The sequence below is a fragment of the Diutina rugosa genome (assembly GCF_008704595.1).
Source record: "Diutina rugosa strain CBS 613 chromosome Unknown scaffold1_size794362, whole genome shotgun sequence".
In the NCBI taxonomy this organism is placed as follows: domain Eukaryota; kingdom Fungi; phylum Ascomycota; class Pichiomycetes; order Serinales; family Debaryomycetaceae; genus Diutina; species Diutina rugosa.
The window spans coordinates 356914-382401 of NW_022995155.1; the positions used below are offsets into that span (position 1 = coordinate 356914).

The 25488-nt window shown below is 46.9% G+C and overlaps 12 protein-coding genes across 12 annotated transcripts; 6 read left to right on the forward strand and 6 right to left on the reverse strand. All coding sequences in view use genetic code 12, as the record gives it.

The window, feature by feature from the left end:
* Positions 1-293: 293 nt before the first annotated feature.
* On the forward strand, positions 294-1970 carry DIURU_003467 (uncharacterized protein; the record flags this gene model as incomplete). Its single annotated transcript, XM_034156232.1, has 1 exon — positions 294-1970. One exon carries the CDS (start codon positions 294-296, stop codon positions 1968-1970), a length of 1677 nt encoding a protein of 558 aa, XP_034011720.1.
* A 176-nt stretch (positions 1971-2146) lies between these two features.
* DIURU_003468 (C2H2-type zinc finger protein) lies at positions 2147-3736 on the reverse strand (the record flags this gene model as incomplete). The annotated part of the gene is made up of 1 exon (XM_034156233.1): positions 2147-3736. The coding sequence occupies one exon, from the start codon at positions 3734-3736 to the stop codon at positions 2147-2149; it is 1590 nt and encodes a 529-aa protein (XP_034011721.1).
* A 515-nt stretch (positions 3737-4251) lies between these two features.
* Positions 4252-5751, reverse strand: DIURU_003469 (uncharacterized protein; the record flags this gene model as incomplete). The annotated part of the gene is made up of 1 exon (XM_034156234.1): positions 4252-5751. The coding sequence occupies one exon, from the start codon at positions 5749-5751 to the stop codon at positions 4252-4254; it is 1500 nt and encodes a 499-aa protein (XP_034011722.1).
* An 841-nt stretch (positions 5752-6592) lies between these two features.
* Positions 6593-7435, forward strand: DIURU_003470 (MaoC family dehydratase; the record flags this gene model as incomplete). The annotated part of the gene is made up of 1 exon (XM_034156236.1): positions 6593-7435. The coding sequence occupies one exon, from the start codon at positions 6593-6595 to the stop codon at positions 7433-7435; it is 843 nt and encodes a 280-aa protein (XP_034011723.1).
* A 320-nt stretch (positions 7436-7755) lies between these two features.
* On the reverse strand, positions 7756-9012 carry RIO2 (protein kinase; the record flags this gene model as incomplete). Its single annotated transcript, XM_034156237.1, has 1 exon — positions 7756-9012. The coding sequence occupies one exon, from the start codon at positions 9010-9012 to the stop codon at positions 7756-7758; it is 1257 nt and encodes a 418-aa protein (XP_034011724.1).
* Positions 9013-9301: 289 nt separating this feature from the next.
* DIURU_003472 (putative ubiquitin-protein ligase) lies at positions 9302-11518 on the reverse strand (the record flags this gene model as incomplete). The annotated part of the gene is made up of 1 exon (XM_034156238.1): positions 9302-11518. The coding sequence occupies one exon, from the start codon at positions 11516-11518 to the stop codon at positions 9302-9304; it is 2217 nt and encodes a 738-aa protein (XP_034011725.1).
* Positions 11519-12012: 494 nt separating this feature from the next.
* On the forward strand, positions 12013-19167 carry PRP8 (U4/U6-U5 snRNP complex subunit; the record flags this gene model as incomplete). The annotated part of the gene is made up of 1 exon (XM_034156239.1): positions 12013-19167. The coding sequence occupies one exon, from the start codon at positions 12013-12015 to the stop codon at positions 19165-19167; it is 7155 nt and encodes a 2384-aa protein (XP_034011726.1).
* Positions 19168-19356: 189 nt separating this feature from the next.
* CLC1 (Clc1p) lies at positions 19357-19977 on the forward strand (the record flags this gene model as incomplete). The annotated part of the gene is made up of 1 exon (XM_034156240.1): positions 19357-19977. One exon carries the CDS (start codon positions 19357-19359, stop codon positions 19975-19977), a length of 621 nt encoding a protein of 206 aa, XP_034011727.1.
* Positions 19978-20016: 39 nt separating this feature from the next.
* Positions 20017-21039, reverse strand: DIURU_003475 (uncharacterized protein; the record flags this gene model as incomplete). Its single annotated transcript, XM_034156241.1, has 1 exon — positions 20017-21039. The coding sequence occupies one exon, from the start codon at positions 21037-21039 to the stop codon at positions 20017-20019; it is 1023 nt and encodes a 340-aa protein (XP_034011728.1).
* Positions 21040-21918: 879 nt separating this feature from the next.
* On the forward strand, positions 21919-22728 carry DIURU_003476 (uncharacterized protein; the record flags this gene model as incomplete). Its single annotated transcript, XM_034156242.1, has 1 exon — positions 21919-22728. The coding sequence occupies one exon, from the start codon at positions 21919-21921 to the stop codon at positions 22726-22728; it is 810 nt and encodes a 269-aa protein (XP_034011729.1).
* A 259-nt stretch (positions 22729-22987) lies between these two features.
* Positions 22988-25054, forward strand: DSL1 (Dsl1p; the record flags this gene model as incomplete). Its single annotated transcript, XM_034156243.1, has 1 exon — positions 22988-25054. The coding sequence occupies one exon, from the start codon at positions 22988-22990 to the stop codon at positions 25052-25054; it is 2067 nt and encodes a 688-aa protein (XP_034011730.1).
* Positions 25055-25071: 17 nt separating this feature from the next.
* Positions 25072-25287, reverse strand: ATX1 (copper metallochaperone; the record flags this gene model as incomplete). Its single annotated transcript, XM_034156244.1, has 1 exon — positions 25072-25287. The coding sequence occupies one exon, from the start codon at positions 25285-25287 to the stop codon at positions 25072-25074; it is 216 nt and encodes a 71-aa protein (XP_034011731.1).
* Positions 25288-25488: the final 201 nt, after the last annotated feature.

Below are 25488 nucleotides of genomic sequence, written 5' to 3' on the forward strand. Positions count from 1 at the left end.
TGCTAAGTATTGTGGTGGAGGAGGTATGTCTTATGCTCAACGAATTTTTGAATGCTTTTTAAAACAAATCGATTGTATACTCTGATTGTCTCGACTTTTTGCAGTTGTAAATGTGAAGTAATGTCAACCACAAGTTAATGTAGGATGTCCTTCCTTAGTAACAGGATCCCTTTAAAACTAATCATTTCAAAATATTCAGACAAGGCGATAAGCAAGGTTCCCTACTGTTCGAGTTTTGTTCTCTACACGAGTGCGAACTCCGGTAAGACGCGTCTGTAACGATTTTCTGAATCATGGGTAAACGTCAGAACGACGTGGAGAGTGATTCTCCAACCAAAAGATCAAAATCAGAACTGGATTCATCACACGATCATACTGATGAAGAGGCTTTCGCGAAGTCAGAATCACCCGATGACGATGCTAACGTTGACACCCCTCCAACGGAGTCGGAGGTTGAGAAGAAGCCTACAAAAAAGGAGCTCGCCAAGCAACGAGCTGAAGAAAATCGTATCCAGCGGGAAGCTGCCAAGCAGAAGAAGGAAGAGGAAAGACGGATGAAGGAAGAACAACGTAAACGACTCATTGAGGAACGCGAAGAGCGCAAGCGCTTGGAGGAAGAGGAACGAAAAGAGAAGAAACGACGACTCGAAGAAGAACGCTTGGCTAAGAGACAAGCTCAAGAACGAGAGCGTGAATTGAAGCGCCAAGCACTAGAAGAGAAAAAACGACAAGCAGCTGAAAGGAAGAAGATATTGGAAGAAGAGAAGAAATGTCAAGCTGAAGAGCGCAAACGTCAAGCTGAGGAGAAAAAGCGTCAAGCAAAAGAGAAGAAGCGTCAGCTAGAAGAAGAAAAAAAGCGAAAGTCAGAGGAGAAGGACCGGCTGCAAAAGAAAATTTCCTCATTTTTCACCATGAAGAAGCCGTCCCCGTCGCTGGCGCCGGAGACTCAAGAACTGGAGCTGGAGTATCGTAAGTTTTTTGGCAAGTTCAACTTGAGAGACAACACGACATTGGCACCATTTCAAGCACCCCTGGAATCTGGAATTTCTCGATTAGATGAGATGCTTCGTGGTTCCAATTCAGAAGATCTGATAACAGAATGTTGGAGCACAAATGGAACGTTTGGGTTGCTGGCACCCTCAAGTTTTCTTGCCCCTGCCGAAGCTGAGTTGGAACGGTCACTGGATAGATTTGATGATCTTTTGAAACGACTTGGACCCTTCAAATTTATTAGCTTTTACGAAAACCCCGGAACTCCTTACTTTGGTACGTGGTGTTCTCAACTTCATCAAAAGACTCCACCGGTTGAAGATCCAACGACCAAAATTGAAGGAATTGATTACGATTATGACTCAGAGCTTGATGGCGAAGGCGACGCGGAAGATGTCAATAAAGAGCTGGATGAAGAGGATGTGGACGAATTGGACGACGATGAAGACGATTTCATTGAGCAAGATTCTCATCAGCCCATGCTTGCTCGATCTCTTGTAGTGATTACCAAATGGCGTGATGATGATCCTGCATTTTTTAGGGACTATAAGATTAATACTCTCGTTGAGATGGCCGACAAAATTGATCCGTTTGCCGGCGCTTTAATGGCACAGGAAGCTAGCCCTACCCAGGCTGACACGGCAACAGCCAAACCTCCCACTCAGGTTTCAGGACTGATAGCAGCTCCAAACCAATTGATTGCGAAGAAGAAGGTGATTGAGGACCGAGTGATTGTCGCGAAGCTCATAAAATTTATTGAACAGGAACAGGAGAAGAACTGGAATGTTTCTACGCTTGTGGACTTGGCATGGCATCACTTGAATCAATGTGTCAAAAAGCCCCTACTCAAAAGCACAGTCACTGTGGTTGCCGAACGGAAGCCAACATGGCGAATAAAAGACGATGCCTTAAAAAACTATGCTTCCGAATTAGCAAGCTTAGCTGAATCTTCCAGTCAGACCGCAGAAAGCGACCAATGAAACCGTCGGTGTTACTTATTAGCACGATGCATCAAGCGCGGCAAATAGAGATCTCAAGGCAGACCCCAGACACTATTTGACGTATATAATTCATAGAATATCATTCATTTATCTGCCTAAAACAGATTGTGGTCGTATACGTAAAAGCTTACTCATAAAGCCTTGATTCAATTGTTCTAATTAGATCCATCATGACCAACCGGTTGGTCACGTCCCATAATATTATCAATCACCTTTTCCGACATCGCTTCGTCCAAGACCTTATGTTTGACTCGAACCAGTGGTTTTGAAATTGCCGCCGGCTGAGGAGCTAAACCCCCAGCACAAATATTACGTTCGCGATGCTTCTTCAAAGCATCAAGTCGAGCGAATTCTTTGCCACAGGGACACTTACAGTGTCTTGCCTCTAAATGCCCCTTGACGTGACGATTGAGATCGTGTTGACGAACAAATTTCTTGGTGCAGTAGGTACAGGCAAACGGGCGGTCACATAAATGAGTCTGGATGTGTGACCGCACATTATAGCGACGAGTAAACTTTTTACCACACTCTCGATAAGTGCAGGTGTAAGTTTTGTTCTCGTCGGGGCCTTCCCAATATCGATCAAGCTCACCAGGAGGAAGTAACAGTGTCTTCTTGATGCGTTTGGGCGTCAGTTGTTGGATGTGCTTGCGAACATTTTCGTTGCCTTTAGGATTCGGCAGAATAATCGGCGACCACTCTAGTTGTACCAGCGAACCTTTGACGGGGGTATTAGGGAAGGGGTTTTGTTTCAAAGGGGTGAGCTGGGTGATGGTGGCGTCGGCGTCAACGACCTCAGCCTGCAACGGTTGAGGTCTAGCAGGTGAGCGCACTGGCAGTTGATTCTTGATGGGAGACAGGCCAAAAGACTCCTGAGAATGACGTGGTAAAGGTAAGGACTCAAGTTGAGCCATGAAAACGGGAGGAGGGGGTTTTTGGGGAGTTGAAAACGCCACATCGTGTTCTGGAGAACCGTGGGGGTCGAAGTATTGAGGATTGCAGAATTGAGTCGAATTTTTTAGCACGGGATGGACCGGTGACAGCGTCAAGTTGCTCAGGTACACCAGCCGTTGTGGCAGAGGGCTGGTAGGTTCAGGAGACAGCCATTGAGGCAGCAGATGAACCAGGTGGGACTCCGCTGGCGGAGGAAGAAATGCATTATCCAGGAACTGCAAATTGATGGGAGTGGGCTCTTGTACAGGAATGGGTACGTACTTCTTATCAAGCAAAGGTTCAATATCATCAACGTACACTGGCAGTTCGCGATTGTGCAATTCTTGCAAGTACTTCACCAGGAAGTTTGTGGTGAACAGCGTATCTTTTTTAATTGGCAGCAGCTGGAACGCTCGTGTGGGTATCGGCAGCAGCGGCGGGTATTTGTTGTGTTTAGAGAAATCGGTATAGTCAGCGTCCCAATCTTCCTTTTTTAATGGAGACGAGAAAAACTGTTTATCGTCGTCCAATTCGAAATTAAGAATCTCATCACCGGGAAGCATTTGTTGCAGGGCGACCGGCACCCCCAGCTTGGCCGCTTCCTCGCAATATAAGTCGGCAACATCACTTGGAGCCGTCACACCAAAGATGGCGGTACCCAGGATCTTGCGAGTGCCCGTCGACGGATTATGATAAGCGGATTCGGGCTCGAAGCCCAGAGGGACGTCGAGGTCTTGAAGCCCTGTAAGCGTTTGGTTGAGCATGTCCTCCAACTCGAAGGGGGCCTCAATGTCCCAATGGTTGTACTCCATGGTGTAACACTTCGGTAGATGGAAATAAACAAAATGGGGCCGCAGAGTCTTGCGACGTCTTAAGAAGCATGTCGATAGTTTTGATCGCGGCCATTTTCGTCAGTTTTCAAAACATGCATGCATGTCGTTGTACTCCCGAATCGGGAATATCTAAACATTAGAATCAGGGGAGCTGAGTAAACACAGTTTCCGGAGTGCTAGAACAGCTTCGATACCGACAAGTTTGCGATTCGTAGAATGTATATTGCTATGATTCACAAATGGTTGTACGAGCGGTATAATGGTAGATTTCGATCGCGTTTTTGTGTAGTTCATAAGCGGTGAGTGAAATTAGTTCATGCGCTAATTTGATACCGTCAAAACAATGTCTTTCGGACAATCTACATCTCGAGCATGGTTGATCACGTCCGGGATGCCGGGTATGACTAAATTGGATACGGATCCGTAACCTAAATTGACACCCACATGTTCTTAGTCTATATACAGGGCATAATTTCATAATGACCGACACCACTCTATATTTGCTGAGCAAGTGGGGTATTATTGATTGTGAATAACACCGAATCAGACAGAGTAACCAGTATGAGATCTTTGTTGCCCGTAAAATCCACCACACCGAGCGATGGGTGCGAAATCGAGGCCACTTTGGTGAAGTTATTGAATGCCAATCCTAAACTTTGAAGAGGCAATTGGTGGTAGAATGGGGCTTCAAAAGACTTCATCAGAATGATCTTGTTTATACTGAGGATCCATTCTTCCACAGTGTATTGCAAATCTTCGTCCGCCATTAGTTCTCCAAGTCGGATTATAAGACGGTCAGTGATGTGACACCCTCGCATGATTAACCTCCGACAACTAGTGAAAAGCCGACGTGCAAGGTCAATGTTGCCAAAGCGAACAATATCACTGAGCACCCTTTGATTATACAGAAGATCAATTGTGTCGACAAATTGGTCACAGAGCTCGATTGTGGTGAGACAATTGTACGATAAATCAAGAGTAAGCAACGGTCCATAGTTTGTACAACTGAACTTCTCAAGACTGTTGCGGCTAACATCGATAGTTTGAGTGCAATGCGGGAAATTTAGATACTCAATGCTAGAAATTCCTTTGATTTGCTGGAAATGGAAACTCTTGAGAGGAATGTTCAATGAGACAGGTGTCATCTCGTTGATGGTAGCATTGAATATCTCAAGATGACGCAAACATCGAAATTGATTGAATATCAGAAGGTCCTTTGCTGTGCTTCTCTCTAGTTTGAGCTTTTCGAGAGCCGGAAAATTTTGGGCAACCATGGAGATGTCGATGGTGGCACTATCTAATGCAAGGTCAGTAAGCATCGATGTTTCCATAGATGGCTCAAGACTCAAGAAAGGTTCACTGTATTCGTAGTGAGCCCTAATACCGAGTTTTGTAGTCTCTGAGTTGACAAGAATTCTCACAGGGGGAATAATGGAGGTTCGACGACAACACAAAGTGATTTCAGTACCATAATTGCCAATACTGTAATCTCCACCATGACAACACTTGGCGAACATGTATATTCTCACTCGATTGTCTTTGACAATGTTGGTGATCCGTTCCACGCAATTATAGTCAAACTGACAGCGCCAATGTATATGTAGCAGGACATTCTTATTCAGCATAGTGCTCAAAAACTTCAATCCTTCGACGTATGAGTCGTCAAAGAATTCCCCAATCACAAAAAAAAGGTTGATACGATGGAATATGCTCAAGTCGAGGCCATATTGTTCCAAAGTGTCTCGCGAAGAGAACGGAAGACTGAACGACCACTCTTGGTTGTACACGGGCGGGAATTCCATAGAATGTTCTCGGCAACCTTGGGTAAGTTCCCGGTAGTTTGGACGGTAGTATAAATTGATCACGGCTTTATGGTTGATTAATTCCTGAGCCAAAGGTTGGAGTCGGGGCACTGCCAAACAGGTATGGACGTCTTCTTGAGAAAGATAATCGAGGACTCGATAGAGCACGTCATCGTTGAGTGAGCATGCCATGGAAATCGTGATATCAGTGATATGTCCTGATTTAAACGTTCTTCAAATCCCGATGCCGGTCTTTACCATATCGCTAGGGCTTCAAACCGGTACATCACACCGCTCAGATAAGGAGAAATCAACGGTGCGCGTGTGATGTAAACCAATTAAGTGGTAGCCGAGATGTCCTTCGGTGCGTGGAACTCGAGACCGGTAATATTGTCGTCGTATTGCGAGATTGAACTAACTTTGTCAATGTCAAAGTCTTGAAAAGGAACGTCGCGGCTGCATAGATATCACGTTCTTTTTGATACGACTTCAGGAACATCATTTTCTGTCACATGGCTCCACGTCGGCTGATGAAGCCGATAGTGTGGGTGCGAATCACCATTAGTGTCGGTTGTTACGTCATCACTCTTCTGGTCACCACGAACTTACACAAGTGTGATTTAATATACCACTATTGATTTCACTTATAGCAATCCACTGCCGGGTGTTCCTCCCTATAACGGCTTTCATACTAATCACCGTACTTTTTATCCATGTGCAAACCCCAAATTAAGCATAGGACGCACCAGTATGTACAGGAATGAAAACTATGAGGGGCAAGCTATCCGTGGCTAACCACCCTGTCGGTAACCAAATTTGATGGAATTCGATATTAATTTTAGGTTTGACTGACCATAACCTCATCATACACCTCCACAAGTATCTAACCCGAACTGTTCATGGAAAGTTTGTAGTTTTATCCATGGAAAAATCACATTTTCATGTCAACCCCACACTATGGCGTTCCGATAAATTTCCGTCAGAAGTGATATTTAAACCCCTTGTCTCCGCACTCCCGTTAATCAAAACTAACATGTCGAACCCCAGAGAACCTGTTTACGAATACACTGACAAGGAAACCATCCTTTACAACATCTCCGTTGGCGCCAAGGTCGACGAACTCAAGTACACTTACGAGAATGACCCTGACTTCCAAGTCGTGCCCACTTTCGGTACTATTCCCACCTTCAACTCCGACGAGGCTTGGGAATCGTTTGCTCGTTACTTGAAGAACTACCAATTGCACAACTTGTTGCACGGTGAACACTACCTTAAGGTCCACAAGTTCCCTGTTCCCACGGAAGCGACCGTCAAGACCAAGTTCCACCCCATTGAAGTGACTCAAAAGAAGACTAACACCATCATTGTTCACCTGATCAAGTCTGAAGATGAATCTGGTAACTTGTTGTTTGAAAACGAAGCCACCTACTTCATCAGAAACTGTGAAGGTGAAACTAAGAAGTACGGTGAACGTCGCGAATTTGCCAAGCAACCTTTCGCCGCCCCCAAGGAAGAACCCCAATTTGTTGCCGAACAAAAGTTGACCGAAGAACAAGCCGTTTTGTACCGTTTGACTGGTGACCGTAACCCCTTGCACGTCGACCCCAAGAACGCTAAGAACGCCAAGTTCGAGAAGCCTATTTTGCACGGTTTGTGCACCTTGGGTGTTTCGGTCAAGTTGTTGTTGGACAAGTACGGTGGGTTTGACGAAATCAAGGCTAGATTCACCGGTATTGTGTACCCTGGCGAAACCTTGAGAGTCACTGCCTGGAAGCAAGGCGACCTCGTCCTTTTCGAAGCCCACGTTATTGAGAGAGGTACTAAGGTTATCTCCAACGCCGCTTTGAAGTTGGTGGGTGACAAGGCTAACTTGTAAGTATGTAGCTGGATCTATTTAAGCGAAACATGAACATGACTTGTTCTCGCACAAACCAGAGAATGTAGCTGGAAACACCGCTCGAGATTCCTGTGTAACCGAAGAACTGTGGCTGTAGTGGGGGTGGGGCAAGGGGTTCGGATGAAGGGAGAAAAATAAAACAACCTCCGATGATACCGAGCCACAGTTTGGCAATCGTCTCATTTTGTGAAACTATGAATTAGTAAAAGAAAAACGAAACGGTTTCGTGATTGTTTAATACCGAGGCATCTGAATTCGCCGTTTAGTTGATTATAATTACTGATACTTAGGCGGAGAACCTATTCTTCTAGAATGTAGTTCCCCAATTTATCCATTTTGAGCTGTTTCCCTTGCGTCAAAGCTTCAACAATCTTTTGGTTCTCCTCGTTCAAGTCTTTTTCTTCCTCTTCCCATTCTTCCTCAGTGTCTTCATCATCGGATTCCTCTTCCTCTTCGTCGTCGTCATCGGCTTCGCTGAAATCAGACAAATCTTCATCGCCACGGAGTCTCATGGCAGCGAAAGCCTTTTCAACATCACGGTCTTCACGTTTACCCGTTAACTTCTTCTGATATCCCAGAGCTTTCACTTCTTCATCCAACTTGGCAACTCTGTTGACGTCACGAGCAAAGTTGGGGTAAGCGTATTTGTAACCTTCACCATAACCGTCAGTATCCAACATGGTAGGATCATGTTCAGGGACGTAGCGGAACTTCTTTTCGAAGAACTTGCGGACGCCCTCAACGTCTCGATCGAAGTATGCTCTGGCATCAGGATGGTCGATAGACACACATTGAGGGAAGTCGATGACGATGAATTCAGGCTTGCCCGGTTCAGGCTTGTTAAGCACTATGATGTTAAACTCATTGAAGTCACAATGAATCAAACCGTAATTAGCAAGCTTGACAATAAACTTCATGAGCTCCAGATACAATTTCTTCGGGTTGGGGTGGGTCTTCATATGCTTCATACACATTCCGTCGATCCATTCCATCACCACCATGTGTCTCAGTTGATCATGTGGTTTGGGGACGTTGAACCCGTTGGTGTATAAGATTGTCATAAACTGGTATTCCTTCTCAGCGGCTAGCCGACTCAAAAACATCCACAGCAGCAGATATTGATTATTGCGGAGGTAGTCACGATTATTTTTAACGGTTTTGAAAGAAGTACGACCCAAACGATGGATCTTTAACACCATTTGCTTACCCTTTTCATCGGAAACGGAGTAAATATCCAGCTCTTTCCCCACACCAATAGTTGTACCCACTGAATAAATCAGATTACGATTGAGAAACAGCTTGAGAGCAAGGTAGTCGTATCCATTGTAGGTAAGTCGAAAGCCATCGTATTTAGCATTCCGTAATCGGTTGATGAGCTTTAATTTGGCCAAATCACCGATGGCTCGGTTGGTACCCAGGGGAGCACGGAGACCACCGTACTGATGTATCATAGTAGTGGGAACAAGTTCATGGCTTCGAGAACCAACTTCGACTCCCTGGAGAACCTTCCAATCGTCCGCGGTGAGATACCGCATATGGGAAGTATCTAACTTCATGGTGTGGAGGTGTCGCGATGCTCATCGTTAAACTAACTGATGGGGTTGATACACCAACAAAATTTATGATGATCCCATACTCGCTAAGAAATCACAGTAGATTATCAATATGTATTATTCGAAGACGGGATCGTGGAAATTGGAATTAATTCATAGTTCCTTCTCTCTACGTAGAGAGATCAATTGTCTTGAGGTTATGGGGCCAAATGATAGATCTTAACGTGACTGAGATTCCAAGATAAAAAAAAATGCATTCATTGTATCAAACTATGTAGTTTCGTCATTATCATCATGGTATAAACACTTTGCTCACGCCTCCCACTTCACGCCGGCAGCAAACACAACCCTCCATGCCCTTACTCACTAAAGCAAGCCGACACCCTTCGCAAATGGCAAAGCATTTACAGGGCCAAGTGATTATTTCTCGTGGATTTACTTGGCAAATGACACAATCAAGGCGCAGTGAGGTGTGGTCTTGAGGTTTGGGTTGCAGGCGTTGTTCGAGGAGCAACAGTATGAAGCGTTCAGTTTCGTCGTTAGGAGAACCCACCGAGCGAGCCAGCGAGGTCATAGATTGAAATGCTGAACGAGTAATGCGGCCATGCTGCATATGAGACAGCATCACCGGCGTAGAGAATTCCTCGAACGAGTCCGGGTATACTACTTCGGAGAATACCCCATTAATATCTTCTTCATGATCCGACTCCGAGTAGTCTTCATCATCATCTTCATCATGATAATCAGGCGAGGTATCGATGTCAGCCAATTGATCACCAAATACAAGCAGGTGGTACCGTTCCTCGATATCCTCAACAGTAAGATCGTCAGTGTTGACTAATATTCTTTGAGGTTCGTCAGGGGATTTTAAAGCCAGTTCAAGAAATTTGGGTACATGCTTCTTCCGTGAAACTCGCTGCTTGGCAAGACTTGAAACGAGGTCAAAAAACAGACTTATGATTTGCCCCACAAGGTAAAAACGCCGACCCTGAATGCTTTGTCTGCGCACGCCAGCTATGTCTTCACTTTCGTCATGAGAATTGCCCCCTTCACTTGAAGTCCCGGCCATGATCATGCGCTTTGTAGGCGCGGCCACAAGATTGGCATATCCACGAGACTTTGAGATTAATTTCGGGTCATCAGCAAGTACCAGCGATCGATTGGCAAACATTTGAAGATTTTGCCACACCGTACGGTCGAGCCACGTAGCGTCATCCATATTCACCAACAGTAATTCGGTAATATAACTCAGTTTACCGGCCAGAGAAATGGCCAACATCCCCAAATTCAAAAGAGCGGTGTAAAAGTCATCATGCCAATGAATGTCGAAAGCTGGGCTTTCGCCATTTTCGTCCTTGACGAGAAGAAACAGTGCATAATTCAAGTTGTCAATTTTACCACCATTCGCCAACACCGCGAGCGCAAAGATCATTGCACAAACGGTCACGAGTGATATAATGATGATTTGTGGTAGGAACGTCACCATTAGGATGAAGGGGAACCGTAATATCTGCCCCAACAAAAGCTTACGGAGGAAATAGGCAAGGAACGAGAGCCCGGCAATTGACAGAGGAATCAAGCGGTACTTGTTACCATTAATCAAGCCGCCAAGGTGAATGTTCAAGTGGTTCACCAAAGAGAACAATGCCAGTACCAACACTTCCTCAGTTGGACGACGATAGTGTGTGCCGGAAGAACCGCCAAATATCAATGCTCCATTTGAGCTGAACTCCTGGAAGGCAAACAGATGCTCAAAGATGGTGATACCCAGTTCGGTGTAAGGTTTTTTGTCAGCAAGCACCAGAAGCATAGTTTCCACAAACAGCGACAAGCAAAACGACAAAAACACCGAGAAGTACATGTCGGTGGTGGGTCCCACCATCACTTGGTCCTCAGGCGTCCGCATCAGAGACACATTAGCGAACTTGTCACTATCGTAAGCAAAATAGCGATCAGGAAGCCACCAATAGGGCCGGTCACGATTAGTGTGGCCAAACAAGTTGAGAGCCACAAGAACATGGTACGTATTGACCAAAAGGGTAGTGATTGCCACAAGGCGAGAGCCCCATTCGACAAGAGTGCGCCCCTGAAACCAGGCAAAAGCGGGAGCCTGGCGAAGCACATCGGGAGGAACATCGTCGTCGGCGTGTTCGCGGGCCCGACGTTGTTGTAATGCTGCTGCTTGATTGACGGTGTTATTTGTCAGCGCCATGACGTAGGTACGGTTGAGAATGAGAGCCATGAGCAAGCAGGTGACACCGTAGATCAGACAGCAGTAGCGCGATACTCCCAGCACTCGGGACCACTGGAAACCCAACCGGTTCATGTAGTTCAGTTGGTCGTTGACCGCCAGAGCCAACAGCTTGAGCAAGTGGAACCCGGAAAGATCGCCGTCGGTAGAGGCGTTCACGGGAGGCACGACGGTGGCGTTGGCGAACTCGATCATCGACGAAGCTGCCGTGTGTACGGCGGTCGCCACGGTGTCGTTGGCACCCCCAAAAAACCACATCAGTATCGCTTAGTCCCGCACGAGCGAATTGCGTAACTCAACGGCTATCTGATCCGATCCGCACCACGGTGTCGCAAGCGAGAGATTAGTTGCGGGAGGCCGAGGGAGGTGACCGGTGGGAAAAGAGCAAGTGATGGGACGAACCAGAATAGCACCTATAACAGTGACATGTGACGAAATAAGCCTAGCGGGTGATACCACCCATAATAAGGCCGGCTCATAGCCCCTACGCCTTAGCAGACGGTTAGTAAGTCCGGCGCGACACGCTCCATGCCGTGAGTCTTTGGTACAAACATAGCAAGCACACATCTCTAGACACCGCTCAAAGCAAGGTTGCCCCAATCTAAACTACCCCCTTGCATTCTTGTCCGATTCCTGTCTGTGGATTTGTGTCGCAGTGGTCTCTGGATTACATCTGCGGGAGCCATTTTTCGTAGGTAGTGGGTGCGGCTGGTAGTCTTCTCATTACCTTGTATCATCGCATCCATCTAGAAATGCCTCCTCCACCACCTCCGGGGAAAGGTGGACACAAGCGACCGGCAGCGCCTCCGGGAGCGCCGCCTCTGAAGCGGCCCACCACTCAGCGAGGTCCGCCGCCTCCTGGTGCCCCGCCAATGGCCCCCAAACTTCCCCCTGGAGCCAGAGGTCCTCCCCCTCCTCCTCCCAGCAACCGGCCTCCGCCACCTCGGAATGGCACTAACGGACCGCCTCCACCTCCGGGATCCGTACCTAAAGACCAGGAGCTTCTCAAGCGAAAACGCCAATGGCTTGAATCACAAAAGGTGAGATACCGAGCGGTGACCACAAAGCGAACGAAGAACCTGGGGGCAGTCATCCCGAGGAAACCCATTATGCCCCGAGAGCACTTGCGCCGGATCATGCTTGACCACAAGGATTTGAGTCTGAAGAAAGTTGCCAGAGACAAACGGGCTCACCTTGGGGCTCTCAAGTATCTCCCTCACGCTCTCCTCAAATTGGTCGAGAATATGCCCCAGCCCTGGGAGCCGTCACGCGAGGTGAGAGTGGTCTACCATGTTGCCGGGGCAATCACATTTGTCGATGAGATCCCTCGAGTGATCCCCGCAGTGTACTCGGCTCAATGGGCGAAGCTGTGGCTGCTTATGCAGAGGGAAAAGGCCGACCGTAAATTCTTTCTGCGGATGAAATTCCCACCCCTCGATGATGAGGAGCCGGTGGTAGACTGGCTCGAAAATCTCGAAGGTATCACCCCCTTTGAAGCTATTCGCGACGAAGATGTCCAACCTAATGGTGATAACATTCCTCTCTCAGAGTGGATGTATGAGAAACGGCCACTCGTTGATGACCGAGACTATGTTAATGGGCCCCTGTATCGCAAATGGAAACTAGACTTGGATACTATGGCCGAGCTTTATCAAGCCGCGCAAAGTCTTATTGATCCCGGAGATAAAGTGCCACACCCTTACTTGTTCGACAAACTGGCATTTGCTACTGCCAAAGCATTGAACGTGGCCATTCCGGGGGGTCCTAAGTTCGAGCCGCTTTATCGAGAGCATACCAATAATCCCGAGCTCGAAGATTACACTGAGTTCAATTCCTTGGACCGCGTCATCTGGCGCCAGCCGCGCCGTACCGAGTATCAAGTGGCATACCCTTCTTTGCATAATGACTTTGTCAAGCTGGTAACCCCTGGTCGTTATCATTCCAATCTTGATCTTGGTGGGGCCGTTACGGACCACGGCCCCAACGCCTTTGGCTTTGACGCTCTGATGAACTTGATACACGAGAACACCCACTTCAACGAGACTAAAGACGATGATAATGTGGTTAAAGCCATCCCCCCACTTGAGCATTCGGAACTCACTCCCAAAGGTACATCAGAAGCACTTGGCCTCTACCAGGCGCCCTATCCATTTAATCTTCGTCTGGGAGCTACCAAACGTGCGGAAGATGTTCCTCTTGTCAAGCATTGGTACGCTCGTCGTCGCCCTCTGCCCCGAGCTCCCGTCAAGGTTCGCATTTCATACCAGAAACTCTTGAAGAATGTGGTGATCAATGAACATAAAAGAACCACCAAAAGCCCTTTATCTCACAAATCCATTATTTCACGGCTCAAGCAGACTCGATACTTCCAGCAGACCGAGATCGACTGGCTCGAAGCTGGTCTTCAGGTGGTACAACAAGGTCACAACATGTTACAGTTGCTCATACATCGTAAGGGTCTCACATTCCTTCATTTGGATTACAATTTTAACCTCAAACCTACCAAAACACTCACCACTAAGGAACGGAAGAAGCTGCGGTTTGGTCACCTGTTCCACTTAGTGCGGGAGCTTTTGCGAATGGTGAAGATGGTAGTTGACGCTCATGTCGAGTATCGCTTGGGACACGCAGATGCTTATCAATTAGCCGACGGATTGAACTATGCTTTTAACCATTTGGGTCAATTGACGGGTATCTATCGGTATAAGTATAAGGTGATGCATCAAATTCGACAATGCAAGGATTTGAAGCACGTCATATATGATCGATTCAATCGTCAGATCGGTAAAGGTCCCGGATGTGGGTTTTGGCAACCGGCGTGGCGCGTTTGGGTATTCTTCTTGCGGGGTATCGTGCCATTGTTAGAGCGCTGGCTCGGCAACATGATCAACAGGCAATTTGAGGGTAGACGTGCCAATGACGTTGTCAAGAATATCACCAAGCAGCGGGTGGATCTGTACTACGACTTGGAATTGCGGGCTCAGGTTCTTCATGACATCTTGGACATGGTGCCAGCCGAGCTCAAGGCGCTGAAACTGAGAACAATTTTGGGACATTTGCTGGAAGCATGGCGGTGCTGGAAAGCCAACATCCAGTGGAAAGTACCAGGATTGCCCAAACCGATCGAGAAGTTGATTCGGCGATACATTGAAGCCAAAGCTAATGGGTGGATTGAATTAACCCACTATAATCGGGACCGTTTGCGACGCGGGGTCACCGTGGAAAAGACAGTGGCGAAGAAGAATTTAGGTCGTCTTACTCGTCTTTATGTGAAGCAAGAACAGCAGCGACAAGTTAATCATCGTCAAGGTGGGCCTCAAATCAGTCCCGACGAAGCAGTCGTGGTATTCGACACGATGGTACAGTGGCTCGAAGCCCGCAAGTTCAATCCTATCCCGTTCCCGCCATTACTGTACAAGCACGACACCAAGATTCTCGTGTTGGCCCTTGAACAATTACGGGAAAGTTACGGCGGCGATGCCCGTCTTAATTCATCGCAACGTGAAGAGCTCGCTTTAATCGAACAAGCATATGACAATCCCCACGATACATTGGCTCGTATCAAGCGATTCCTTCTTACTCAACGGATTTTCAAAGAAGTGGGACTTGAGATGATGGACTACTATACGCATCTAGTGCCAACGTTCACTATCGACCCCTTGGAGAAGATTACTGACGCTTATCTTGATCAATACTTGTGGTACGAGGCTCTGACGCGTAACTTGTTCCCTCATTGGGTCAAACCTTGCGACAATGAAATACCTCAATTTACATTGTACAGATGGTGTCAACAAATGACCAATGTTGATCGGGGCCAAGTATGGGATACTCTGAGGGGACAACTGGCGGTTATGGTGCTGCAAAAGCTTGGGAATTTGATGGAGAATGTCGACTTGACCGTACTTAACCGTCTACTCAAATTGGTAGTCGATGGAAACATTGCCGATTATATGACCGCCAAAAACAATGTGGTTGTTCTGTTCAAAGATATGCTGCACGTTAACCAAGTGGGGGTGCTCAAGGGTCTTCAATATTCCCTGTTCATCTACCAGTATTACGGACTCATTGCTGACCTTTTATTTCTTGGGGTCAAGCGGGCTTCTGAGCTCGCTGACCCAGACATGGTGGGTCGAGGCCCTCACCCCATTCGCATGTACATGCGGTGGATGGACACGGCTTATTTTTTCACTAGATTCGATCATGACCAACTGGAGGAGCTTATTAATGACTACTTGACCGCACATCCTGACCCTAGTACTGACTTGGTCAAGGGATACCCGAACAAGCGTTGCTGGCCACAGGACGCACGAATGCGACTCATGAGACACGATGTGACGTTAGGAAGAGCTGTACAATGGGAATTATCCCAGCGTATCCCGCTGCTGGTAGCTCTGACTCGCTGGGAAGATTCTATGTGCCTGGTGTATCTGATTGACAATCCCAATGTGGTGTTTGGCATGATGGGATTTGAGGTACGAGTACTCCCCAAATGTCGCACTAGGGATATGTATTTCGTATCTAGTGAGCCTCGCGAAGGTGCTTGGGATCTTGTCGACACCACTACTCGTCAGCGTACTGCAGTGGCGTATCTTCAAGTGTCGCCTGAGGACATTGATCGATTTGTTCTGAGAATTCGTCAAATTTTGATGCTGAGTGCGCTGACCACATTCACTAAAGTGGCGCAGAAATGGAACACGGCCTTGATTGGTCTTGTAACGTATTATCGCGAAGCTATCATTGCCACGCCTGCTTTGTTAGACGCTCTTGTCAAGTGTGAAACTCGTATTCAAAATCGGGTGAAAATGGGGCTCAATCTGAAAATGCCAACGCGATTCCCGCCGTGTGTGTTTTACTCACCTAAAGAACTTGGTGGGCTCGGCATGTTGCTGGCACTGCACGTCCTTATCCCGATTCTGGATTTACTGTGGCTGAAGCAAGCTGAGCTGGGACAAATTACTCATTTCCGAGCTGGTCTCAATAATAGTGGTGGCGAGAACCCCGTCATTCCCAACGTCTTCCGTTACGTCACCACTTGGGAAGATGAATTCGGCGACTCGCAGAGAGTGTGGGCTGAATACAGCATTAAGCGGCAAGAGGCTCTGGAACAGGGACGAAAGTTGACATTTGAGGACATGGAACTGCTGTGGGACCGAGGCATCCCTCGTATTCTGACGCTTTTTCAAAAAGATCGTCACACTTTAGCCTACGATAAGGGACACAGAGTGAGAAGATTGTGTAAGCAATACTGGCTTGGACGGATCACTCCATTCTGGTGGACGCTGGCTTCCCACGATGGTAAATTGTGGAACTTTAATACTTATCGAACAGATATGATCCAAGCCCTTGGTGGTATCGAAACCATTTTGGAGCATACCTTATTCAAGGCCACTGGGTTTGCTCTGTGGGAAGGCTTATTTTGGGAGAAGCAGACTGGGTTTGAAGAGCTGTTGAAGTTCAAGAAGTTGACTAATGCCCAACGTCTGGGGTTATCGCAAATTCCTAATCGGAGATTTACGCTTTGGTGGCTGCCAACAATCAACAGAGCCAACGTGTACGTTGGGTTCCTTGTCCAACTTGACTTGACTGGGATCTTCTTGCATGGGAAAATCCCCACTCTCAAAATCTCCTTGGTGCAATTGTTCCGAGGCCATTTGTGGCAGAAGATTCACGAGCTGGTAGTACAAGACTTGTGTCAAGTTTTCGATAAAGAGGTGGATAATTTGGGGATAGATACTGTTGAAAAACAACCAATCCACCCTCGTAAGTCGTATAAGATGACTCTGGGTGAGGCTGATGTCAAAGTCACTCTGGCGTTCCCTTGGCCAGTTACGCTGCCATCTCTTTTGTTGGATGACGATACCAATGCCACCACCACTGCAACCAAATGGTGGGTTGACGTTCAAATTCGTTTTGGTGATTATGATTCTCATGATGTGCTGCGGTACGCCAGAGCGAAGTATCTCGACTATACCACTGATAACATTAGTAAATACCCTCTGCCGTTTGGGGTGGTTGTGGCAATCGATCTAGCTTACAATTGCTATGATGCATTCGGTAACTGGCCTCCAGGGTTCAAAGTATTGATGCAAAATGCTTTGAGGGAAATCACTAAACTGAACCCGGCATTAGCCGTTTACCGTGAACGTGTCCGGAAGGGTCTTTCTTTGTACCAGCTGCAACCGCAAGAGGCACAGTTACTGGCGGGGAATTACCAGGAACTTTTCAGCGGCAAGCGTAAACTTGTTATTGATGATGCCAATGTTTATCGGGTGACTTTACATAAGACGGAGGAAGGAAACATGGCGACGAGACCGATCAATGGTGCTCTTTTCATGATGGTGCCAACACTGGGTAAGCTTTTCCTCAAAGTGATCCACAAGCTGGTATTTGCGGGTCAAAAGAGAAGAGGTCAATTGGCTAAGTGGAAGCTGGCAGAAGAAGTGGTGGCACTTATGCGGGCATTGCCCAAGGAAGAACAACCTGAACAGCTTGTGCTCACTCGTAAAGGTGTCATGGATGCTCTTGAAGCCCAAACACTCGACTTTCCCAATTTGGGATTGAGAAATTCTGAGCTCAAACTCCCCTTCCTGGCGGCATTAAAAGTACCCAAATTAGCTGCAATTGTCGAGGATCTGGAAAAACCTGAGTTGGTGTTGCTCAACCTATATGATGACTGGCTACAGGAGGTTCTGCCATTGACAGCTTTCAATCGTTTAGTGCTTATTTTGCGAGCGTTTTTGTTGAATTCCGAGAAAGCGCAGAGAACAGTTTATCCTGATGGTGTCGATGTACTTCAACACCACATCTGGCCGATGTACTCGGCTAGTGAATGGATGGACGTTGAAGCGCTGCTCCGAGATATCATTTTGGCGGACTTTGCCACCAAGTATGGCATCCTGACCAATACACTTACGGCCCTGGAGATCAGGCTGCTCATTTTGGGAGAGGAGATTCGTGCCCCTGATACTTCTAGAGAGGCCATGGCCCAAATTGAAGATTCCAACACTGAAGAAAAGAATCCACAACTAGCTGCAGTCAAAACCACCACCACCAACGTTCATGGGGAGGAAATCATCACGGTGACGACCACTGGCTATGAGCAGCAAGCGTTTGCTCTGAAAAATGAATGGCGTCAACGGATGCTCGCAGCTAATTCTCTCCACTTGCGGGCGAAGACTTTACAAGTTCGCCTGGAAGACAATGACGGAGTTATGTTTGTGTTACCTCAATCTCTTTTGACTCGGTTTGTGTTGTGTTGTGATTTAAGAATTCCAGTCATGGGCTATTTGTACGGGAAGCTGCCTTCTGGTGAGAACGAGATCAAGGAGATCAAGTTCATCGCATTAGTCCCTCAACTTGGTGGTGCCGGGGGAGTTAAAACGCCTAAATCTCTTGCGCCATTACCTAAGGAGTTAAAGGACCTCGAGCTCATTGGCTGGATCCAATCTCTGTCACTGGAATCCGAAATCATGTCAGCGTTGCAGGTTCTGACAATTGCCAAGATGGAGTTGGGGTCATCGAGATTTTTGTCGATGACAGTCTCATTTACTCCCGGGTCGATAACGATTAGTGGTCACCATGTAACTGAAGCGGGCCTTGCCTGGGGTCAGACTAATGAGGATACCGTACTGGAGACACCTGAAGGATCTCTTGGAGCTCTGTTTAGTGTCGGCGCCGAAATCATGATGACTGATCAATTACTGGGCGCCTTTTTAGTCCCTGAGGATCGTCTATGGAACTATTATTTCATGGGTTCGTTGTGGAATACTGACATGGAATATAGATTTGCAGTTGATGATCCCCGAGGATTTTACGACGAAAATCACCGTCCTCTTCACTTCAGTCTGTTTGGGAAAATAACTGGCGGCGATGATGCCGACGACGACGATGATGATAATTTAGCATAAAGAGTTCAGAAGTATCTATTCTGTTAATAAGTCATAGATCAAATATAGTCTTCATCGCACTCTTGAAATTTGCACTGCACTGAGAGTCCTGAGATCGGTTGCTTGTTGCATTTTCGCGGTCCTGCGCATAAGTCGCCAACGCCAACTCACCGATCATAGCGTTCAACTACAATATCCACATAATCAACCATGGATAAATTTCCCGAGATCGATGTTGATGGCGAAGAAATCCAGGGTGATTTTTTGGCCAGAGAGAAGGAATTGATGGGCGATGAATTCCTGACCGAACATGACGAGGCCATCACTGAGTTCGAGTCAAAGTTCCCCGAGGTGAACGACGAAGCGGACGACGACGTCGCCGAACTGCAACAGGTACCTCCGGTGACTAGAGACTCCGAGGAGGTCACCCAGTCGATCAACGGTGTTAAGCTGCTCAACTTGGACGATTCCGAGCCGATCAAAGAGTGGCGTCAACGGAGAGACCTCGAGATTGAGGAACGGGAAAAAGCCAACGCCAAGAAGAAGGAAGACATTAGAAAGAAGGCCGAACAAACGATTGACGACTTTTACTCTAACTACAACGAAAAGAAGGAAAAGCACGCCAAGGAAGTTGTCGACGAACAAACCAAGTTTACTGAAAAGGGCGCCACATTCCTTAGCCGGGGAACGCTTTGGGACCGTGTCGATGAGTTGATCAAAGAAGTCGGCGAAGTTCCTAGCGAGGGCCGTGATAAGACACGGTTTAAGGAAGTCTTGACCAAATTAAAGGGCAAGGAAAACGTCCCTGGTGCGGGCGGTTACACTAAGTAATCTGATCACGGGTATATACTATTATTGTACGGAATACATTTAGTTTTTCAACTTACCTACCAACTTGAACATGTCGTTGGCGCGGATCTTTTGGGCCCGGTCATCCAAGCGACCCTTGGCGTCATCATAAGCGTTGAACAAATACCACACAAGCGCCAGCAATACCACCAGCTCGCCGCGGTTGATGCGGAGTTGATCAACGACAGGGTGGCCCGACTTCCATTGTCTCCACTTGGTGACAATCATCAAACGAAGCAAGTACAGGTTGATGCGTTCCATCAATTGAGGCAGGTACTTGCGAACATCTCTCTCGGGACCGTTGTAACCGAGGGGGTTTAACACACCCCAGTCGGCAATCTTGAGCGTGAGCCAAGCCGAAAGCGCCCCGACGGCCCCAATGTACCACTTACGGTTGGGGAAGTAGTGGGCAAAGTTTTTCAGCGATCCCAAGAGGAAAAACGCAAAGAGGTTGGGGAAGACGATCAAGTTCGTCAATGAATTACTGCGATGGAACACAAACAAGCCAGCTTGAGTGGCACCGAAGCCGGAGTCGATGTGCTGTTTGATTTTCTTGAAGTCAAACACCGAGGTGACGGCAGCAAGCGCCACGTTAATTTTGACGTAAGTTTGAGCAAGACCATTGAGGTCTATACGCTGCACATACGGCGACATGGTGAAGTTTAACCAAAGTGGCTCCATGAAGTACTTGTTGATGGAGGGAGGAACCAAGCTGCCCGGCAGAAGGAACTGAGACAACAATGTACCAAAGATGATGGGAAATGCCAACTTGGGGATTTTGGGAGCAAACGCCAGCGCCGCAAACACGGTAAAGTAGTCATTGGGCGAGTAATCGTTGTCAAAAGTGGCAGCGAGCAAGGTTGCAGCACTCAATGCGTTACCACCAGCTTGAGACAGAGTAATATCTCTGTACAAGCGGTTCAAGGAGAGGAATGCCGCCCACACTGGGGCTCTGGGAGCCTTGAGGAGGAGAAGGGCTACCACCCATTTGATCCACTTCGAGATAGAAGGGTCATTGAGAGCCAAGTCGATGATGTTCAGCATTTAGGGTGTACAGTAAACTTGTAGCACACGGGAATTGGCAGTGAGTTTTATGGGGCAAGTAAAAAAACACATGGATCAGCAAGAGAGCAAGGATACCTTAGAAAAGATCTCCGCACAGCCGCGACCCTTATCCAAGCAAGAGGGAGTGCGGGGGGTTTAGAGGGGCCACGAGCTACATATCCAGACTACCTACATACAAAGCCAGTGTGGCGCAGTTTGGATGTGTCCAAGCCACATTGAACGACGAAAATTCGCTGGTGCTTGTACCATTGAACGGTGCTTTTCTTGTTGCTGGCTTCATTTGAATTAGCAAGCATTGCCGAATTAAGTGGGCCAGGTTGCGACCCGCCTTAACCGGTAAGATCACGCGGACCCCAGATAATCTCAAACTCACAGAGGCCGTTGGAGTTTAGATGGGTATCGATTTGGGATGTTATATTCTAGTTTATGCCAGTCGATAGCCTTCGTAGATGGCCTTACGAGGGTTCATCCTGGAGTGATCTTTCGAATGTGGATCAATTGCAGCGTGATGTACCCTCAATCGTGATGTCAACACAAGAACGATGTCAGTGTTATATTGGTAGGGATCGGATCGGCACACAAACGCCATCCCTTGCACGCGACGGATGACGTGCCGCTGGATGCTGGTTGCGGACGCGTGCCCGGGCCGATAATCGCGGTGGGATTTTAGCTGCACCACCGGCGAGAACCCGCCTAAGTGAATCTCACATCTCAGACCCTCCTGCGATTATCCAGCTCGGGATACTTACGACAATCTTCAGTCACTTGGGTACGCTAAGCTTAAGCTTGGCGGTTTGTTGATTGTGATCGGTTGCACTAAGTGCTTTTTTTTCGAATACATTGTGAACTCCCGTGTCGATGTCGTCGCCACCGTCAATCTCATCCACCAGCACCCCTCTGACCAGTCGAACTCGGCTGAGGCGGGGCCTCAGTCTTCTGGCAGTGCTGCCCATAGTCATCCTGCCCACTCGGGTCCAGGAGCAGCTGCCCCAATCGGTGGAAAGAGTCCCGTCGAGGACCGCAACGAAATTCATCAGCAGTACCGTGGAGGAACTTCCACATGACTTTGAAACTATGGATATTGACCACCAGCTCCGATTGCTTGCTATGAAAGAGATGGAACTTGTTGAGCTTAAAGATCGACGTCGTGATCTAGATCAACTGATATCAACCAACGAGGCTCAACTACATCGATTACGGGTGGTTATACAAAGAAGCTTATACAGTCAAATGAGCACCCCCACTCAAGCACCACAATCTACTCCCACTCCCTCGCGCAATGGCAGCTTGAAGCGCACATCGAGACGTTCACCACCTGCATCGACGAATCGTCCTAGAACCAACTCTAACCCACGCGATGAAGCAATCATGGCAACACGGAGACGTCTGGGAGGTGTTGACGAGCGGTGGTCGCTGTTTTTTGATGACCCATTGCGACACCGACCCGAAGAGCTTGTGGCTCAAGTATCGTCTTCACTTTGGTCTTTTGTCAGTGATATGAAGCAAGGTATGCTTTCTAGACTTGATGAGGAAACCACTGTCGTCAATAACTCCGATGACGACGACGACGAAAATAGTGAAGAAGGTGACATTCAGGTGGACTTGAGCATGTATCAAGCTATCCGACGTAAACAAGAATCAGATCATCATCCTTATGTTGCTTATTGATAAAGGATGATTGCATAACACGAAGATAGGGTGAATTGTCGTTGGTTCAGCACTTTGTACACTACAAAAGTCCATTGATAAATGAAACTGACTCATTTTGTTCTATCTCAGATAAATACACATACAATTTAAACGACCTTTGGCAATTTCAATGGTCTAAATTATATTGTTTTACACTTTTAGACTTTGAGGGACTCTGCTCCACCGTACATTGCTGTTTGTGCATCTGAGTGCGACGTGTAAAATCAAAATCAGAGCTATGTCCTTGGGGGAGTTGATACTGAAACATGAGCTTCAACTTTCGCAAGCTGACGATCAATTGTACGATTTCTATGCTCGGATAGAATCAAATCAGATCAACCTTCCTACTGAACAATTCGAAGACTCCGAAGAAAGAGGACTCCATTCACTTTCACTTCCAGATCTCGACGCAAAATACAACGAGTTACGCAATGTGATGAATGAGCTTGATACCCTCAAAGTTGTTTCAAAAGACGTGGAAGAACTCCATCATTTGATTGCTAAAGAAAACCCCAATACGTTGGATTTTCATCGCACATTTCAACTCTTTGCAACTTTAGAAGTTAGTTGCACCAGTCATACAGATCTTATAATTTATCAGCAAATTTTGAAGGATGTGGCAGAATTACGTCTCCAATTCAGTATGCAACTCAACAATTACCTCAAGTCGTTGATTCCATCGCTGAAAAAGGTCCGACCATTGGTAATAGGAGAATTCAACCAATTACTTGAAAGACATCTGATCAAATTGGAATGGTATACTTTTTTAAAAGAGGAGTGGGATGTTATGGTTGAAACGTTACCAACTCTGGGATGGAAATTGCATCAAAGAGAGCTAGAGGACGGCGATGAAGAATTGGAATTATCCAAGGCACCCGAGTCTTCATTCCTTCAGCTGACTCTAGCATTTATTGAGTACATTAACGCTGTTGATCTGGAAGCAATTCGTCGTTATCTTAACTCTAAGTTAGGACGCGTTGTGGTTGAAACTGTTCTGAAAAATATCAATCGAATCATCAATGACCAAAGCGAGGTCAATGCCATTCTTGAGCTTACTAAAATTGATGGCTGGCAACTTTTCCCACAATTTGATTCTGAATTGTCGATTCAAGATAATCTCAAGGTGATTTACGATTATCACAAAGTCGATGAGGATATCGATAAAATTCGAAACATTTTTGCCGAGGAAATAAGCTTGAAGGATTGGGAGTTACCTTTAAGCGGCGAGGAGTTTTCAACTACTGAGCATGCTGAAAATCCACAACCGCACACCGGTCAAAGCGGACAATTTGCGACAGAAGCACCTGGTGATGTTAACGATGACGATGATGGTTGGGGTGATCAGTGGGACGATGACGCTTGGTCGGGAGACGAGGCGAAGGCAACGAAAAGCGTACCCGCGGATGATGAATCTGAGGACAACTGGGATGATTGGGGTGATGACACTCAGACTACAGCTCCTACTTCTCCTGCAAAGAAACGGAAAGTAGGACAGGTGAAAAAGACAAATTGCAGCTCACATATTCAAGTTCACTGTACAGACTACCCTCGGCAACTTTTGCCATTGATCAAGGATCATGAATCAAGCGCCGACTTAATATCAGCCATTAACGCTCTTGCCATACAAACATATCCTCCTACGACTGAGCTGCTCCTTCTCTACAATGACATGTTCCAACTCTCTGACGCTACTGGAAACGACAAATTCCGAAATTTTGGGATTCAACAATGGAGACAAACGCAGACGGCATGGTACCAATTCCTTGGTAACACTTTGGCCGCGTTGAATTTATCAGATGAAAACGACAATGTCGAATCACTACTGGACGACTTCGAGTTGGATGGTGCCAATTTAGACAAGGTGCTGCAAATCCATCATTGGATTGAAGGACGGCTTCTGCTGGATTTAGGGCTGACTAACGCGCATGAGTTTAAGCGACTTATGCTCCAACTGATTGATTACATCAATAACCGTTTCATCTTGGAAGTTCTCAACTTAGGGCTGATCACCGAGTTTCAACTGGCAAAAATTTCGGCAGTCATAAATCATTTAAAGAACTTGACAGTTCCTACGATAATTGCACTCGCCATTCCCACTGATAAGGTTCCTTCAGTACATCGTTTGGACAACTTGAAATTGTTGGTGAATCGACTGCTAAACGAAATCATGGACCATTTTTACAATGGTGACTTTTACGACTATACCACAGATGAACTTATTCGCATGATTGAACAGGTATTTATTAATCTGGAGCTTCGAACCCAATCAATTCAAGAAATTATCGAGGTTCGCACTGCTAGCTAGTAAATAATTCAAACAAATCACAACGTCTTACCTCCATTAACCTTCTTCCCCGTCTTCTTGATCTTTTCGAGCACGGTTTCGTATGACACATCGTCGTTTGCGATCACGTCAACTTTTTGGGTGTCAAGGTTGGTAGTGACGGTGTTAACACCATCCAACTTATTGAGAACCCGCTCGATAGCACCTGAGCACCCGCCACATGCCATCTCGACATCAAACTGATAGTGAGCCATAATTGTGGAAACTATGTGGTGTGCGCCATTTTAAGTATAAAACCGGAAGGTTATGTAGTGGTAGCGCTGACGCCATACATGTTATACGGTTATGTGCCCATGCACATCAGCCTCAACTCATATTGGATTAATTTCGCGCATTTTATCGGTGGTTGTTTAGGTTCCAGAGACTTCGATTGAATGCTTTCGCGCCTACCAATT